Source organism: Etheostoma cragini, chromosome 17, assembly GCF_013103735.1.
Source record: "Etheostoma cragini isolate CJK2018 chromosome 17, CSU_Ecrag_1.0, whole genome shotgun sequence".
Lineage (NCBI taxonomy): Eukaryota > Metazoa > Chordata > Actinopteri > Perciformes > Percidae > Etheostoma > Etheostoma cragini.
In genome coordinates, this window is record NC_048423.1 from 17,133,604 (window position 1) to 17,152,537 (window position 18,934).

Below are 18,934 nucleotides of genomic sequence, written 5' to 3' on the forward strand. Positions count from 1 at the left end.
AGGACTTAAAGTGATTTATATGAAACACGTCAAAAATAAAACCGTTGCAGGTCTTCCGATCATAAATATAGTCAGTAGTAGCGTATTTTAGCTTTTAAACAAAAGTGCACTGCACATTAGAAGCTATTTGTAAAAAAACCTTTTTTAGTAAAATCCTTTTCAAAACTCAGAGGTCCCTTTTTCCAAAGAACTTTTTGAAGACGGACTTGTTACGTGGCCGTGGCAGGCTGGCGTAGCTCCTCAGAGCCGGGTCCTGACAGGTGTCCTGCTGCCCTCCAGCTAAGGCCAGCGGCGGGGGCTCGGAGCGTCTGATGATGGACGCGCTGTCCGATGACTTGTCTCCAACTACAAGAGTCACACAGTAGTTGGAGCCTCTTTCCTGGCCTCTGCCTCCAGGGGTGTGCAACGCGGGTTTGATCTTCTGAAACGTTGCTGAGAGAAAACAGTAGAGAGAGCATTAGGAGACCACAACACAGATGTTTATGATTGACATGCACATTATAGCTTTAGGTTCTGCAACCTGATGTGAAGGAGTGGGAGCGACGCTTGTTGCTGAGCCAGTCCTGACCGCTGGAGACATGGGAGTGAGGGGAGGAAGAGGCGTTGTCTTTGGAATCTCTAGACAGACTGTAGGTCATCAACTGCTTTAAACTGTCTTCTTCATCATCTAGAGAGGGACAAAACATTATTAAAAGCAGACATTAAGAACAGAAGAGCCGAGGGACATAAAGAGAAACTGTTACTGTCCTACCAGATGTGAGCTGCCTCTGTGCAGTCCTGTAATACAATACCTTAGCTCCCCCTAGTGGAACATACTGCACCTGAAACAGCCAGTCACTATTTCTTTCCCATGGGTAGAGCACTACTTTTACTACCAGTACCTTTTTGAGCTCAACAGTAGCCTCAAAAATGAAGGATCAAGCACCAAAGGCTTGTTTGATGAAATAATTGCTAGGGAAATAAATAAATAATCCTTTCCAATCAATAACCACCATATTGGAGTGCATCCTCTCAGCGGGGCTATTCAGAAGCCACCGATGGAGGGTGGGGTTTGTATTGCTTCCACTAAGTGTGAATGTGAAGCAGGTGTGACACCGCCGAAGACCTTACCACAGCGGCCTCCATCTGAGGATGAGATGGCCGACTGCTCATCCACACTCCTTAAATGACTCTGCGGCAGGTGACTGAACTCTCTGGTGAGGACAACAATCTCTTTGGTTTGGGTGGTGCCCGGCGGTTTGCGCCTGGGGAACGTGGAGGTGACCTCATGGTGGGAGGAGCAGTGGCACTTGGCGCGACCATGACAACCGGAGCAGAGGAAGGGCTTTCTGGAAGGTAGGAGGGAAACATTTTTTGTTTTAATCACAAAACGTTATTGTAAAGATTGAAAGCATCGTTGGAATTAAGACTTGGAGGTTGTTAAACCGGCATATCTTACAAGGAAACGGAGGGGTCGTTATCAACTGGGACACTTGGCAATGGAGACACAGACTCACTCCGCCCTATAATGAAAAAAAGAAACACAAATGAATCACATCATTTTCACATCAGCTCAGAATTAGCATGCATTCGTGATTAAATGTTCACCCGTGTTTGCTTGTATTTTCATCATCCATTTCTTCATCATAAAGCGTGAGGAGGCATTGAGCAGATATTCAGACCCATCGCGAAGCCTGAGGGCCAGAAAAGACAACTATTACAACCTCCAGTTGACCCCGGCAGGGGGAAACATCGTCATTGTGATATAGTGCTTATCAAAGTGTTACCGTAGTCGAATGCAGTTGGGTTTTTTGGTGTAGTCTGGCGCAGGGGAACAGTCGGCTCCCATGAGGTTCAGAGGCAGGCCACATGCGGAGCTCTGCAGCACAGCACAGATCATTGACTTCATACTATTTAATTCAATTATTTATCATTTCTGTTCTCCGGAGCTAATATTGATGTCATTTTTCTGCCTACCCTCAGTGTATCCTTCCTATCCTGGTAGAAGCACAAGGTGTGTCTATATAGGACGGCATGGTAGGAGTTCCAGCCTCTGGAGGGAGCCTGTGAAAATAAGATAAGAGCGTGTGCTGCTGACTGTGGCCTTTACATTTGTTGACCATGCTCGCTTAAACATAAAACGGAGCCTTTCCTACTTTCTTTCCTCCCAGCTGCAGCTTGTGCTTCCTCTCCAGCGTTCCCTCCATAGACTGCAGCTCAGGCTTTCCACTCTGAGAGCGTTTAAATGAACACAATTTAGACACAAAAGAAAAACGTGCTCTCTGTGGTTCATCGTGAGAGCCGTATATTACTAATAAAAGCGCAGCTGATTGTAGTCCCTCCTACCAGGGTGAAGCAGCGCCCTCCTGTGGCCAGTGATTCGTCCTGCCTCTCCATGTTGTCCAGGCTTTGAGAGGTTTTTCTTTGCTGACAGACGCCACCCAAACCCATATGAACTGACAGCAGACTCAATGAATGGTCCTGTTCAGAGAAAGAAGATTCCACAGTCATCACTGATGACAAATATAAATTGCTCATGCAGTTGTGTTGCCTTTAATATCAACATCAAAACAAAGACCCCAACTAGAGGTCTGGGCCAAAATGACTACAGCTTGTATTTACTATAAAAGTGTGATTGTGGGACACTTGTTGATATTGTATAACCATGTACATGTATTACTATTGCATTAATTAGGATTCTAATAAATGAGGCAGGGTGGGATAAAGTTTCAGTTCACCCAAGTTACATTATAAAAAGTTGGTACTAACTTGTTCCTACTTTCCTCTGGTGATATGTAGACAGGCTGATAGTTTATATTTTTTAGGTTTTAGATCAGGGGTGGATACAGGAGAATATAACTCACGTAAAATTATATTTTTAAATGATGTTGCACAGGGTAAATTCATTTTAATTGTAATTTTTCACTACTGTAAGCATCACAAACAAAACTGTAATCCCTTCAATTGTACTGGGAAATCTCGAAGACGGATATCTCAAACGCTGGGGAAGTAAAACCCAACCCGCCCTGATGCCTGCATACCAGAAGGAACATGTTTTGTTGTGTAATGGGTGAACTGATCCAGTTTTAAAGTTTTCATCATCACAGTATGTCAAACGCTGACCTCACCTTCGAACAACCCGAGTGCTCGTCCACCTCCTCCCCCACCTTGGTCTCCTCCTCCTCATCCTCTCGGTATTGATAAATATATCTCAGATTGTCCCCCACATCTGGCAGCTTCACTGGATCTGATGCCGTCTCGTTCACTGTCAATGAGGTCTTGCCAGCTGGTTCCCGGTTGGGGAAGGACGCCCAGGACCTCCTGTCTCCTATGGCCAGTGGAGGGAGCTGACTTTTGGGACCCTGTTGCTTGTCGTAACCCAGCAAGCTCTGAAGGTAGGGGGGCAGTTTAAACTCTGCCACAAGAAGGTTTGGTGCTGAGGCTGTGACCAGGTTCCTGTAGAGCACAGCTGGGGCCTTGGGCGAAGGTGAGCGGGACACGGGCTCTCTGGATTGATCCAAGGTGCCCTGGTTGGGTTGGTACATGATGTCTGAGCAGATGCTCCGTCTGTACCTAGTCGTCTGGTTCCAGATGTCCTCCAGTTCTTCTTCTTCCTCCTCAAACTGCTGGCGGTCGAGGTGGACGGGATCTGTTTCTAGCTCTGCTGAGTCTGCCAATTTTATGGGGTTCTCACTTGTTTTAGCACAGTCTAGACCTCCCACCTCAAGGGACATGAGCCTCCCCACCACGCCTTTGGGGTGCGGGTTATCTGGACACGGAGCATCCGTGCAAAGCTTAATACTGCTCGAGGTGGAGATTCCAGAGTCAACCGAGTCCTGACGAACACTCACACTCACTGTGGACTTCAGATTCACGACCATATGAGAAGCTTGGCTCAGACACTGAGGTCCAGGGCTCTTTTCACGCACACTCTGCGGTCTTGCACTTTTATGATACTGGTGTCCATTCAGGTCTCGGATGAGCGTATGGACACTAGGGCATTCATGTGTACATGCAGCTGTATTTTGGGTGTGGTTCATATAAATAGGGAGCTGGGAATGCTTGCTGGTCCCATCCCTTTGAGCTGTACTGGTTTTAACCTCTAATGCCATTTTGTCCCACTCCTGCTCTGCATCCTCGTGCACACTGAATTGGGCTTCAGACAGGTCGTTATATGGTACAGTCTGATCCTCATCCTCCTCAAGAGGATGTGGGGGTTGGAAGCTGTTGTCCACCTGAGGCAGGTCTTTCGCCCCAACTGTTCGTGTTTTAGGAAAAATGATATCTGCTGAACTGTGTGTGACGGCTGGAGTGGATCGAGTCTGTTTGAAAGAGCTCAGGGCTGTGTGTCTCTGGGAATGGGGATCTGGATCAGTCCCTGCTCCTTTTTTGGACTCCGGAGGGGCAATAGTGATGATGTCCTGAATGCTGGGGATGAGGGTCATGTCTTTTGGTAGATCGAAGCTCAGCACAGAGCCCAACGAGAGGAACCTGCAGTGGCTTCTCGCAGGATTTGTGGTCGGCTCCTCTGATACGGCATATGGAATTGTGCTGTACTCTCCTGAACATTCTGTTTCTATGTCCTTCAGCAGGGAATTCTTCACATAGGCCATAGCTTCTACTCCATCTCCACTCTTTGGAGAACTCTTCTTCCTTCTGCCTTCCTTCAGAGGCCATGTATGTGTGTCATACGTGATCGCCTCGCTGTCATAATAAGGCAGCCCTTCTGTTTGCTCCTCCACTCCCATGATTTTCTGGATTGTGTGTCTGCGAGCGTCTTTCTTCCTTTTTCTCTTCTTGCCCATTCTCTTAAGGCTGCTGAAGATGGAGCTGCTGCCGCTCCCCGCCAACGGGTGGAAGGTTACGTTGGCCTGAGGTGAAGGCGCCAAGGAAGACGGCGAGGAGGAGGGCGGCAAGGAGGTCGGGGAGGCTGAGGCTGCAGAGCAGCTCTTTTGACGGGGCAGGGTGATACTCTCATACACAGGGGCCACAGCCAAGTTGTTATCCTTGACATGCAAGTAGGTACTTACCTAGAAAAAGGAAAAGGATATTAGTGTGAGCTCTCGTCTTATTGAGACTGTAAATGCTTTATCGCACATGGTTACTGGCACTGCAGGCTGGAGCACTGCGGCCCTCTGCGGGAACAAGAGCGGTTTTATGTGTTACAGACGAATGATGACATGAGTGGAGCAAACCTGACTCAGACAATCAGTAACTTTTCCGTCTCTTTTAATCTACATCCCAAACGTGTGAGAAAACAATGGATCCAGTCATGTACAGAACTCACACGGCAATGCAAATGTCCTAATACACGGAAGACATCAAAGTTAGACGAAAGGACAAAAGAACATGGACATGGTTGCGATTGCACACTTGTAGTACCTAATCAAAATCATATGTGGCTGCACATGCCGTCATATGCAGCTGTAATGGCTTGACCTTTCAACTCTGTGACTAATCTCTTGTTTCTGTGGAAGCCCCCAGACCATAAATCACGCTGTGCTGTCTGGGGGCCTTTCTTGAAAAGTTCAGCACCAGTTCTTTGTCTAATGACTGCGCATGTATTGGCGTTTTGGAGCAAGAATTTCATAGGAAGTGAAGGTGAGGTCACTTATTTTACACAATTGAGGCACCTCCGTGGAGAGCCAAACAAAACCAGGTTTTGCATCAGGCTTGTGGTGAAATGACAGAAAGCGAAGACAGATCTTCTGTCAACATTCACAGCAGGGAGAAGATTGCGTGTGCTTTTCTTACTCATCACCCTCATTCTGTCTCTGCCATCAGTGCTTTAAATCCAGGCGCAGTAAACAAGTTGAGCTTAAAAGAAAACGTTGTTGTGTAAACTGATTCATTGGCCAAATATTCAGTTGGGAATTTAACCATTTATCTGAGATTACAAAAGACAAGCTGAAAGGGCAAAATGATAGTGACAGATTATTTTAAAAATGGATTACATTCACAATCCAAAATGGACATGTTTATTCTCAGTGCCTTAAGCTTACTTAAATAAATCCTTGTTTTTACAATGAAATGTATAATGGGTTAACTAATTTGCATACGAATTTTAGATAAAATGCCCTAAAATACAATTTTCAGTCTAGTTTCTTAAGTCACTTTTATGCATATCTGGTATAAATGAATTGAATTACAGTTACATAAAGACAGCATACCTCTTTCTGAAAAAAGATTTGCTCACTAATTGGATATCATATTTTAACTACACTTCATTAATTACGTTTATATTTTCACAAATGGATTGTAAAAGCAGTACCTCTTTTCCCATCACATTACAACACAATGGGCTTCATTAAAAATAGAATTTATTTGGTTTTGGATTTGCATTTATGACTGCAGTTAAGTAGGAAATGTGAGTTTTGACAGTTAAGTGGTTTGTTATCCTTCTCTCACTTTTCTTAAATTAACTGTAGATTTTCCAGCCGCTGTGACTACAGAGATGGTGTGAGTGCAAATATGATAGCACTTTGGCAAGACTTGTTTCCTTTCACGCTTGTGCCTGGCTTACAGAGAGGGCGACAGCACGGGGAAGCTGCAGTCCAGCTATACCTTGTAACGGGTTAGTAGAGCATGCTGCCCCCAGAAGACAACTACACACAGCATGCAGTCCCAGCACACATCGAGACGCAGCATGCCATGCCAGTTCACAATGGGCAATTTACCTCATTTGTACTCTGCCGATAAATCTTTCTCTTTCGCTTTAAACTACCCATAGTATTTTCCAAAAGTCCCTGGCAGCGCCTCCAAAAGTTTTTACAGGCAGAAGATTGAGGCATAGTAGGCTGAAGGAGAAAAGGGGGGAGGGGGGAAGACATGAAGGCCAAAGGAGAGGGAGGAATGTACAGCAGCAGATAGTCAAGGAGGGAGATCCCATGCAGTGTCATTACAGGGATCTGTTGTTACTGCATTGACATGTGGAACAGCAACAATGATCATTTCCTTCAGTGCTTTTAACAAGAGAAATTTATGTAGCCAAGCCAACAACAGCGGCACCCCATAATAGTGTTTGGTGACTTTTAATTAGAAGTGATGAGTGTGTTTCTCACCCTGTGGACAGGCTCTGCTGTCTTCTCAACTAACTGGTCCATCCTAGCAGGCAGCTCAAGCACCTGAACCTGGCTGTCTTCTGAGTTACCAAAGCTAAGGATGAGGTTGACCGTGCCCCCTAAAGCAGGGCTGTTGGGCTCTTTGAGAACCACAATGGAGGGTTTGGGAGACTCTGAGGAGGTGGGTTCGCCGCCCCGTGGTCCGATGCTGTTCATGACCTCATACCCATCCTCTAACTGCTTCTCCTCAGACAGGGATGTGGGCTGGCTGTCTCCTGCTGTCTTTAATTTGTCATCGGAGGTGACAACTGGGGACGGATGGGACTGGTGGGTCTCCACCTCAGGAGCTGAACTCTTTGTAGGAAAAAATGAACAAATAATTATTGGTAAAGAAGTACTGAATATTTAACATATTTGTTTTCAGCCTATTTCTAGTTTTGTGATTTATTATGATGATTATTTTGATTATGGTTTATGTTTAATTGGTTGTTAAATTGTTTTGTGGCTGCCAAAATCTTCAGTTCTTTTATTTTTAATATTTTGTAGAAACACCTAAAAGAAGGCTCTGGTTATCAGCAGTGATGGCATTTATGTCTGAAATACGACATTGTAAACACTTATTTTTAGTACCTAGTCTGTCCCTACATTTAATGCTTCTCTGCTTATTTACCTCTGTTAATGGAGAGCAGAACATTGTGGCCTCAGAATAAATGTTATCTTGGGAAGGCTCCTGTCTGCTCATCTTGTGAAGCCATTGTTGTTTCTGAGCCCTCCAGTGCACCGAGATCCACCCAAGCATACTCCTCAGTTCCTCCATGCGCTCTCTTACCTACAACATATTACTCAGGGTTTGTAAAAGTGGGGAAAAAAACTAAAACCAACAGTATATTCAAGGATCGCAGTGAGTCATAAATGTGTAACCCTCCTCACCATCTGCGTGAGGTGGTGTTCTTTGTCTAAAAGGTTTCTCCCCGCGTCCGCCAGCTCATCAAACTCCTCAAACTTTTGCTCAATCTGCATGTCCAGCTCGGCAGCGAGTGGCCCTTGGCCGTCTTTCCCGAGATGCAAGGCGGTATCTGAGAAAATGTACGACCTGGTGTCTTCGGTCCATGAGCTATTAAGAGGGGGGAGGAAAGGGAGGTCGTGGAAGAGACAAGGAACAGGCCTGTGAGAAAAGCCTTACACTTCAAAAAACATGACAATGTCCAGACTCTCCCTGATTGGACAGACATTCATCGCCTTGTCACACTCAGCCCCAAAAAACGTGGGCTGACCCCCTCTGCACATCTTAAATTATACATTTCACCAGGGACCTGTGCTTGACACAAAGAACATCCTGTTCTGTTCTAAATATTGTAATTGGCAGATGTTCTCACAAAAAGGATTACGAAAGAACGTCTGGCAGAAAGGGGGTCATGACATCCCCGAGCCCTGCTTACATCATGGCGAGGTAGCTCCTGAAGAAGTCCTGGAGCTGCACAAACTCTCGCAGACGTGACTTGTTCTCCGTCACACTCTTTCCCAGCTCTGTCCAGCCCTGCAGCATAGCCTGGATCTTTGCCCTGAGTATGTGCACTCTCTCTGGGCACAGCTCCTCCATGCGAGCCGTCTGGTTCTCCATCTCCGTTACCTCCTCCCTGATGACTCTAGAGGCAATCTGTGGAGAATCACAACAAAAATCTATCATCTCCCATCATCTTCCGTATCACTCGAACAGCCTGTACCAATTGTATCTCTGTATGACTATGACCTCATCCCCATAGCTTAATGCACATCAATCAGCTCGAGATCCATATGGGCTGCATATGGGCTGCCACGCTATAGCAAGCGAGCAAACTTGACCAATTTTTTCTTCTTCTGACGAGGCAGTAATTAATAGCGTTAAAGGGTTCTCAGGGAGAAACGTTTCTCAGCTACAGAAAGCCTGAAGAACCCCGAGTTGTGGATGCCTGCATGCTGACGGCACAGTTATTTCAGTTTGGGAGATTAGGTCATTTCTGCCCGTCAGTGGTATCAAATCCAGACAGCTGTGTGTGTGTGATAAACATAACACTGCCCAAAAATGACTCACACAGGACTACCAACCTCACATCTCCAACCCTGTAAAACCTGGACGCAAAGAACAAACCCCACCAGATTTACCACACACACACACAAAGATCCTGTGTGAATAATAAACTTCTGCACTCTCCGTATGTGTATGTGTGTGATTGCACGGTGCCAGTTTATATAATAAATTAAACAGCACAAAGCTGGGTGGGCCGACCCTTTTCTTAGATTTGAGAAAATCTGGCACAACAGGAAACAGACTGTGGAACAATGTGTTGGAGGCGAGTGCGAGAACGAGAGGGGTTGCTTCCCCTTTCTTATCACACCAAGCCAATAGTCGATAGGATGGAATACTGGATCGTATTAGCACCAGTGAATCATCTTGAATGTTTACACCGTCCTCCTCTCACCTCCAGGTGTCCCTGCTTTTCCTGCAGAGCCTCTAGGCCGCAGCGGTCCGGCTCACACTGGATGGCCATGTCGGTCTCTTTCTCCAGGATGTCCAGGCCCAGCTCCTTGCTGCAGCACAAGCACTCCTCCACGTGCACCGCCAGGCTGGCGTGCTGGCCGGGCGTAAAGTCATCATGAGTACTTGTAGGATGTCATTAAGTCATTATGCCTCACTGTGTATTATTTGTTTTCCAATGAGAGCCACATTGCAAGCAAGTGTTTCAAATGGTGTCAAACCTTCTGGGCAAGTGTGTATGTGCTATGTTGACATGTGTACTGCTTTCTTAACAAGATTCAATTCAAATGAACACAAAACACTCATGTGAGGGGGAGTGCTGGCTCGTTTGGGGCCAATGAAAGTACATAGCCACAGACAAAGGGCAACCAGATGTGGCTCTGTTGGTTAGTGCAGCTGTTTGTGACTTAAAAACCCTTCAGCATCATCTAAGATCCTTATAACTTATTTATGACAAACAATTCAGCAACCATTGAATGTAATGACCTAGAACTGGAGCTCATAGTTCAATAGAACTCCTTACCTTGCTAAGCAGCTCCTGGATGGCCTGGTCGTGGCTCTGCGACCGGCCTCTTTCCCTAACAGTGTCATTTAGCATCTCTACGGCCTCTCGTAGTTCCTCCACAGGGTCCCCCATGTTTCCTATCAGGGGCTCACCACCACCCCTGCTTTGGAGTCCCAGCAATGGAGGAGCTGAGGACATCTTACTGTGAAGAGGCTGTTGGTTACAGGAAGAGAAGGAGTTTTTATCAGACAGGTCCAATATCATGGAAAAAGATCGCTTTTACCACAGAAAATAAGGGGTGAGGTTGGTGGATTATTTAGGGTGGCGAAAAACATTCAGCAAAACATTTTGCCACTTTCCGTCACAAATAATATCCCATTCGCATTCATTGTATTTAGTTAGTCACAGACATCTTACAGATGAATATCTCAAAACCAAACCATTAGGTGAAATTAGAATTCTTTTTATGTATTTTTTATTTGTGGGAAATTACCCTTTTTTTGCACTTATAGTACACAATGTCTCACCTGGCCCAGTCTGTACTGATTACCGCCGAGCTCCTGGCTCTCCTCCAGTTCCACGCGCTCCAGGAACTCAGTCAGCATTCGTGTGTCCTGGAGCTCGGAGTTCTGCTGGGTCAGGGCACTTTGGACACGGTGGTACCTGAGCGAGAGAGAGAGAGAGAGAGAGAGAGAGAGAGAGAGAGAGAGAGAGAGAGAGAGAGAGAGAGAGAGAGAGAGAGAGAGAGAGAGAGAGAGAGAGAGAGAGAGAGAGAGAGAGAGAGAGACACACACACACAAGCATGAAATGTTTTAATGACCAGCTACACCTTAACAGCAATCCACATCCAGATCTACAGCAAGCCTAGAGCCTTCAGCAGAACCACATTACAGAGACCGCGAGCAGTAGACTGAGTGCCTGTCCCCCATGCTAGAGCGCTGTTTATGTAATGGTAATCATATATCATCTGTCACATAAACACGTCCTGTACTTGAAGGCATGAAGGTACCCTGTCCGTGCAGAGTTTATAGTCAAGATGGTAAAGGGTGCCCTTTCAAAGGGTATTTTTTCCAGAATAAATGAGCCTGAAGTTGCTTGTATGTAGCGTTAAATAATGACATCATCCCAAGTGTCTTACAGCTGCTTAGTGGGAGCCTCTACCTGCATCAGTGGTTCCTCAGACTCCACAAGTGTCCATCCCTGCCCCATGTAACACCCCCACCCTGGAAACACTTAAACGGAGCCATTTCCGTTTCTTTATTTTCTTTGCTCAACTTGGTGTTCTTTACAGAGTCTGAACTTGTGTTTATGGACATAGGTACGTCCAGTAAACCAGCCAACATCATACGGTTTTACCGAGAGTCCATGGCAACAACCTGTCTTTCAAGGGCCAACTTAAGAGAGAGGCGTCATCTTGCAAACATGGACCGGTTGACTTTGACACACACTGACAAGCTGTGGGTGAAGTGAATGTCAGGACTGCGGGTTGGACCTCGCTAAGTGCTGCATGAATCACAAATGAATAAATCCGGGCCTTGCAATGAATGAGCACATTGAGAGTATTCTTTTGCCAACTTGGAGAGCTTATGATATCTATGGATATATATTTTTGTGGTTTTATGGGGTGAAATTGTTTGTCTGGGGATTTTATGAACACACTCTTCCATGTTGGATTGCAGACATGACAATCCCAAACTGTGACCTCTTGGAAACACTGACAAAATTCTTGCTATATTTCCAGACCACAGTGAAAAGTGAAACCACCAGAGTGTGATTGTTCCGATCCATAACATGAGTCTTCTGTGATGACAGACATCAGGGGGTTACCCCTGACCTCTCCCTCTCTGACAAACTCACTTTCTTTCTACGTCCTCCATGCGTGCTGGCAGGCCTCGTGTGTGTGGGTGACTGTGGCTATGGAGGCGCTCCACCTCCTGCCTCAGAGCACGGAGCTCCAGGCTGCGCGCTGCCATCGCTTTCTCCAGCAGACAGCTCTCCCTCTCAGCCATGCTCATTGTTTCAGGGTCACCAGCGAGAGCAGATTCCTTCATGGAAAGCTCAACGGACTCCAGCCAGGCTTCCATGCTGCCCAGGGCCTGGAGGACTTTTACAACCTACACAGAACAGAAGCAGAGGGGCTAATGAAGTTGAGGTTTTGCTACAGTAATTTTCAAGTGATTTAGTGCACAGCGAAAACAAAGAGGTGATGTACTGTACTAAGAAGACAATAACAGCTTTACCTAATGGAAGTAGACCATGCTCTGACCTACATCTTTTGTAATAAAACACGCACGCTTTCCAACTTAGTCATCAATCTGAGGGGATTTGCAGCCTCTTTCCATCCGCTAATCGAATTATATGGCAGTGCAATTTATTTCCCTTGGATTACGCTTCATAAATTTTGGGGAATATACCTTGCAGACTCTTCCAATTAAGATGGTAAAGATGAATGTCAATGAGCTTCAAACCATGAGTGCATGTGAACAGCCCAGGCACTGGGCCAGCAGAAAGCTTCTCCCAATGGGAGAACTGATCTAGAATCATCCGTCATAACCGTAAATTTCCCCCATCAGAGGTAAGTAAAAGGCTTTGGTAGGACTCATGAGGAATGCCTGTTGTGAGATATTTTATGAATCTTACCCTAAAACCCAGCTCCTCTGAGGCCTTCAGATACATTGCGTTCCTCTGGTGCCTCCGCCGCAGCTCCTCCCAAAGAACGTCCAGCTGTCCGAGGAACTCCTCTATCTTGGCGCAGCCTGGGTGCTGTGCACGGACCAGCCCGCGGCCCTCCTGAGGACGGAGCGTTAAACTGATGAGAGCATGTGGATGGACTTATGTCGCGAAATATGGACCTAATCTAAAGCTTTGGGCAACTGAAGCTGTCTCAGCTCGTTATTTGATTAATACACAACAAAATGTAGGGGATATTTTGATTCACGGCATTCATCCAGTGCTTGTGTTTTAAAACAAACTGTTAATATGACAGTGCGCCTTGGCTCACCCGCTTGACCACCTCTATCCTGGCCCTGTTGGTGAGAATTTCTTGTTCCAGAGCGTGTTGGCCCCTCCTGGCTGCCTCCAGCCCCTCAAAGCTGGCTATTGAACACACCTGTGTGGCCATGGACACATTGTCTTTCAGCCAGGACAAAGTCTGAGAGGGAAAGGAGAGCAAACGGGGAATCAGTTGAAGAGATGAACCGTTAAAAAGAAGAATATCTGAACGGGCGGGCCAAAGGAATGACATTTAGATGCCACAGTAAGCACAGTGACCAGGGTCCAGGTGATTCTTCTCATCCTGACCTTTAAACCACCCTAGTATTTGTAAAACAAATCAAGGCAATTACTGGAACTGAGAGAACAGTAGCACACTGGTCTGCACACAGTCACAGTCGAATGCATGACAACTTTGTCTCATTTCTCATTCAAAAATGTGACATAATGTCTGTGGCTTGTTACAAGAAAAGGGTGTAATAGATGATAGTTGACAGCTGCATTGCTGACTTGACAATTCATAGCAATGAATTCTGCCATTGAGGTTTTTAATCAAGATGAACCATATTCGTTAAAACATAGTGTATAGACACTTGATTTTTGATGTAAAGGGGAAATGCAGGCGTGCCTTGCACGGGTCAAGTCACCTTGTCAGCAGACACGGTGAACTTCTGGAGCTGTGTGTGAAGCTGTGGGTGGCCTCGCGGGGCCGTGGCAAGCTTGGGCTCCGCTCTGGGCTTCCTGCTGCAAAGAAAACACAGACATGTGACTCCAATTATGACTTCCATAAAGAGCTCTCATTACGTAAGTCACAGAGAAAGAGAGAGAGAAACCAGGCCGTAATGTTACCTTTCTCCCTTCAATTGATGACTGACGATGACATCATTTACACAGGCAGGGCCGTCTCCCGTGGGTAAAGAGGTGTGGTTCACTGATGGCTGCTCCTGGCTTTGGTTGCTCTGTGTTTTCCTAACAATCCCACATTCAACAGTACTCTGTGGACAAAAAGTACAAAGTCTCGGTGGGAAACAACTAAAAGATTTGCAACACGACACGCAAGTAATGTTTGGCTTTTTCTGTCGGCCATCCATCGAATAAACGTTGACTGGACGCATAAACATCTCAAATGGAGGATTTTATACTGGGAGCAGTGACTAAACAGTGAGGCATCGGAGTAGCTTACTGCTAATGTGAACGTTACAATGTGGCTGGAGGCTGGACAACGTGGACAGCTGCCCAAATAAAGAAAAGCCTCTCCTGTAAATGACACAAAGCATACTCTCTTACAAAGGTGGGCTCTTCTCGGTGAAATAACCCAGACCAGACCAAAGAGCCAAGCTATTTCTGTTTGACATCATCAATGTTTGTAATGAAAATACTAAATATGGCAGAAAAAGGTTAAATATATTATAATTTCTTTATGAATGAACACATTACATCTAACAAGGTTGCCAACATGTGCTATACTACTTTGATGACTAAAAAGAGCCACTGCAGTTGGAAACACAACCCTTTTTGAAAATCCCTTATCCCCAACTCTAATTAAATAGCAGCAGGGTTTTTTGCAGCCTTAGATACTGATTTCCATGGCCCACTACTCTGACTCCGTTCAGAACTATGCAGTGGAGTTTTCAGAAAAGTCAATGCCAGAGCTATAGGCCTTGTCTGTGTGCAGAATTATATTAAAGACGTCAACAACCACTAAGCCTCTTTTACAACCATCTGAGTGCTTTAAAGGTTGGCCAAAGGACTCTGCAGCAGGGTTTCCAATGAAAGCTACATGTAACCGGACCATTACAGAGAACACAGTGGGATATCCTGATGGTTGGTCTGGTTACCAACTGCAGTCCACAGCAAACATCTCAAACAGTGCACTGCAACAGGATCCAACAGAGCCAATGCAAGAATGGATGCACAATAATTACTTATTGGTATAACAGTTTATTTATTCAAAAGTTTTGTTTTTGTTTTTATTAAATAGTTTTTGGGGGTATGTACTTATGTTGCTTCTAACTGTGTGTCATTTAAAACTTACCAACCAATGTTTAAAAAAAACAAAAACAAGTTTATATAATTAAGGTTTTACTTGCTTTGCTGACCAAAACTGACAGGCATAAATATGAAACGATTAAATTACCTGTGAATTAAGTACAACATTCACTTAGGTTGACATTTAACTGAATGAATAATGCAGACCATGCTGTGTTAACTGTTCTATATAACATAATGACTTTTACATATGCTAGTAAAAACACTGACACAAGTAAAGTCTCTGCAGCAATCAGCAAGGCAAATGTGCATCTGAGAAATGTTTTCCCGTAAAAGAAAATCAATCAATCAGAAAGGCGTAATTTACACAACGGCCAAAAAGCACAAAACTGCTATTAATAATAGTGTTTTATGGAGTAGCTTTAATTTAACCAAGTTATTTTCTGCATGGGCCTATAGAAGAAGTGAGTCAGAGATCTGGAGAAAAGTGTCCCCTCCAAAATTATGCGAGAGACGCTGTAAATTACAGGGGGCTAATATCGTTTGCAAAGATGTATGGCACATTATTGGGCCATGTCTGTGCTAAAGCTCCAGAACTAACAAACTACTGGGATTCATTTGACAGGGTTGATATCTATCAATGACCTCGCCTCCCCAGATATTTGCTTCTTCCTTTCATCTTTCACAGTTGCTTCCACTGTAAACAACTCCTTCAGAGCACTTAACATCCCATTCTGCCATATAAAAAAGAAGTCTGTCAGCCACAGCACAAAATAGTCCTTTAATGATTTGCTATGTCGTATTCAATGGTATTCTGTGTTTTTAGGCCTCATTAAATCATCTCCTATTTCAGCATATTTCTCCCTGGTACTGTTGATTCTTATCTGTTTTCTATGGATCCTTTTCACCCACGTGTCTTTTTGCAATGTGCTATGAAGTGATATCAGCCAAGAACTATCACTTAGCACCAAGCCCATCTGGTCTGCAGCCCCAGCATCTGGCTACAATTAGCCAGAGAAACAGACAATAGCCATGTTTACCCTCCAGCGACAAGAGGCCATGCTACTGCTGTCACAGACATGGACATTAAGATTATAATGCATGTACATACAGACACTAAAACATACAGACACTAAAACTTTTACAGGTACCTTTAATCGACTGAGTCAAATTGCACCAGAGAGACCACAAGAAAGAAAGTTCGTATGGAAGCATGTTTGCGGATACACTGAAAGTGCAGTCTACCATGTGCGTATACCTAGAGTCGCTATCAGCCAAAAGAACTGTGCAGCTGCATCTTGTACCCTGAAAAATACTGGTATCAACTCAGTACACCCGGGGAAAGTTAAAGCGCTGCGAAAGTATGTGACAAATTACTTTTACTGTTCAACTGATGGTTGTGCCTGGTGCTGAGTTTGGCCTTTGGGCTCCAGGGTTTCGTCTGGAGTGTCTTATTAGTCCTTACAAAAGAGTAACTGGGGGTCTCCCACAGACGCCGCACCTAGGTAACTCCCATCTCCCAGTGTAATAAAGGCAACTGACTGCAGTGAAAGGGCTTGGGACGGCCATGCCATCGAGCTCCGCACCTGCTGAGAGAAACAAGTGAGCCCGGCTTGCTGGCCTGATGGGTTAGAGCCTAAAACATCAGCAGGGGAATATACTGAAAAGAGTGGGATTTTCTCTCCTTGATCTTCTGGGCAGAGACTTCACAAGGGCTCAGGGTCAATTACAAGAAAAGGAACGTTGCATTATGGGATACCTCTGTGCTGAACACAAATAGCCACCGGTCATTCACTTACAGATTATAAAGAGATTTAATGTGCTAACTTAAAAGACTGAATATACACATAATTACTGGTTTTTAACATACCACACACTTAAGTTTCTGGATACGTCCTCTTCTAAAAGACGCTTATAGTATTTCCTTGTAGGTTTCTGGGCAGTGGGGTCACTATAGGAGCACCCACGTGTTCAACAGAGTGCTGGTTGGCCTCCAACATGAGGAATGTCTTGTCTGAGGAATCCACATGCTCTGCAGGTTATTCACTCACCCGACACTGAGCCACAGGCCATCTACTAATATAATATCAATCCAATGACTTTAGTCAGAGCAGTTAAAAGCTAAAATACTATTTTACCATAAAGGAGGGAAAGGCTTATTTGCTCTAGCCTAACATTCAGCCAAGTTGTGCAGTCAAGGTTGACATTTTTCATGGACACTTAAGGAATCCTTGTTCCAGTCTAAATAACACCTCTAAAAGCTCTTCCTGTAACTCCTACAGGGCAATGTTCATTACATTTTCAGACTAAAGTTCTTCAAGAGATTGAAAAGACTGAATAGTTATATACTGCTCTATTCTCTCCAGGGTCTTTGGGGTTTAGAGCCATGCTGGTATTCATTCTTACCATCTTATCAAGGCCTTCCTCACAACTCGTACACCAGATGATGTAATTAAGTGCAACTAACCATCTGGATGGAAAACCAGCAGTGTGTTGTGTGCCAACACTAGACGCCACCGCTCTATAGCACATCTGACAGACTCCAAAAACCCTGTTATTTAGGAAAAAACGCTGCTTTAATTGTAAAACAGGCATTTTCCAAACCAGAAGACAAAGTGCGTCACTTTCTGTAGCCACAGACGTCGTGCTGATGATGCTGGTCTCTGCCAGTCGAGAGCCACACTGTGACTTCACCAGTTATAGATTGAGTTTACTTACCACGCAGCCTTTTAGACGATTCTGCTCCTCCTTCACCTCCTTTCCCATGATTCTTTGCATCTCCATTCCCACGTTGCACTGGGGTTCTCGGGCGGGTGTCAGGGGGTCACCATCTTCCCTGGTGAAAGCTGGGCCAGTGGGAGAGAGTGTGGTCCGGTCACTCCTGCAGGGGGAGCAGAGTGGGATGTTACTGTGGTGCTGACAGCAAAGCTCCAGAGACCAGCAATGAACTCCAAATATGGCTGTGAAGTTTTCAACCAGTGTTTGTGTTTTTTGATTTAAATAGCCATGAAACGCAGCTGATAAGACAGACGAGATGATGTAATATTTGGATCTAAAGATAGCCCGCTGACATTACAGGCTCTCGGCCTGAGAAATATTTGGAAAGCGGGAGATGTTGGAGACGGATGTCAGAACTATGGAGTTACGCCTGACTGTATTTATTAATGTGAAAATGAAAAATGTTGCACGGCTAGAGTATAAGGATTGCAATGTTATCCATTGGCCAGTTCAACACTTTGATCCAGTACAAGATAACACAAGAACTACTGACCAGACTAAAATTAAAGGATGGATCCTAGTAAGTTTATTATTCCTACTACTACTACTACTACTATTATTATCATTCTTATTATAAATAATAAATAAAAACTTAATTTATATGGTACATTTCAGAACAAAGTTTTGAAACACCATCACCTCAAAGTTCCCAGATTTTCCCAAGAAACATCAGGGAAATCTAAAATGTACAGATTTGCTACCTATAAACGGATCTATGATATATTGGACATAATACCAAAGATTGCCATATGTTTTACTACGCATGCTGAAAAGCTTCAACCGATGTCAATAAATCAGAATCTCATTTCTTGTAGCTTGGTTCCCATTTTACCACAGCATTTAACTGTGTACTCATTAAGTAGATATTGCTTCTGATGTAAAAGGCTGGACTCTTACCGAAGGCTATTAAAGTAACAATAAATTTATTTTACAATGCCATACAAATTACAAAATATGCTTGTAAACACGTAATATCTTAGATTTAGCAGACTATTCGAGGTGACGGCAGGATTTTAATCGTGAGAAGAGAACAAACCGTGTTGCCAACTCGACTCAGTAAGCCAAGACATCATTCACATGTACAGTACAGTAATCAAACACATGGTCAACATCCAA

At 44.7% G+C, this 18,934-nt stretch overlaps 1 protein-coding gene across 6 annotated transcripts in view; it reads right to left on the reverse strand.

The window, feature by feature from the left end:
* LOC117960420 overlaps positions 1 to 18,934 on the reverse strand; it is a 27,485-nt gene continuing 8,551 nt past the window's right edge. For 2 of the 6 annotated variants that reach the window (XM_034898302.1, XM_034898301.1), the window contains exons 11-34: positions 17,759 to 17,921; positions 13,901 to 14,046; positions 13,699 to 13,795; positions 13,062 to 13,211; positions 12,701 to 12,850; positions 11,918 to 12,174; positions 10,588 to 10,723; positions 10,079 to 10,273; positions 9,500 to 9,652; positions 8,480 to 8,697; positions 7,971 to 8,154; positions 7,711 to 7,869; positions 7,041 to 7,394; positions 6,657 to 6,776; positions 3,108 to 5,009; positions 2,326 to 2,460; positions 2,136 to 2,210; positions 1,957 to 2,043; positions 1,767 to 1,858; positions 1,588 to 1,673; positions 1,439 to 1,502; positions 1,111 to 1,328; positions 521 to 667; positions 1 to 432 (exon numbers count right to left, since the gene is read on the reverse strand). In XM_034898302.1, coding sequence (XP_034754193.1) covers positions 167 to 432; positions 521 to 667; positions 1,111 to 1,328; positions 1,439 to 1,502; positions 1,588 to 1,673; positions 1,767 to 1,858; positions 1,957 to 2,043; positions 2,136 to 2,210; positions 2,326 to 2,460; positions 3,108 to 5,009; positions 6,657 to 6,776; positions 7,041 to 7,394; positions 7,711 to 7,869; positions 7,971 to 8,154; positions 8,480 to 8,697; positions 9,500 to 9,652; positions 10,079 to 10,273; positions 10,588 to 10,723; positions 11,918 to 12,174; positions 12,701 to 12,850; positions 13,062 to 13,211; positions 13,699 to 13,795; positions 13,901 to 14,046; positions 17,759 to 17,921 — 5,554 coding nt within the window. In that variant the 3' untranslated portion in view covers positions 1 to 166. The remainder of the gene's footprint in view (positions 433 to 520; positions 668 to 1,110; positions 1,329 to 1,438; positions 1,503 to 1,587; positions 1,674 to 1,766; positions 1,859 to 1,956; positions 2,044 to 2,135; positions 2,211 to 2,325; positions 2,461 to 3,107; positions 5,010 to 6,656; positions 6,777 to 7,040; positions 7,395 to 7,710; positions 7,870 to 7,970; positions 8,155 to 8,479; positions 8,698 to 9,499; positions 9,653 to 10,078; positions 10,274 to 10,587; positions 10,724 to 11,917; positions 12,175 to 12,700; positions 12,851 to 13,061; positions 13,212 to 13,698; positions 13,796 to 13,900; positions 14,047 to 17,758; positions 17,922 to 18,934) is intronic. The other 4 variants (XM_034898305.1, XM_034898303.1, XM_034898307.1 and 1 more) reach the window with 4 other exon arrangements.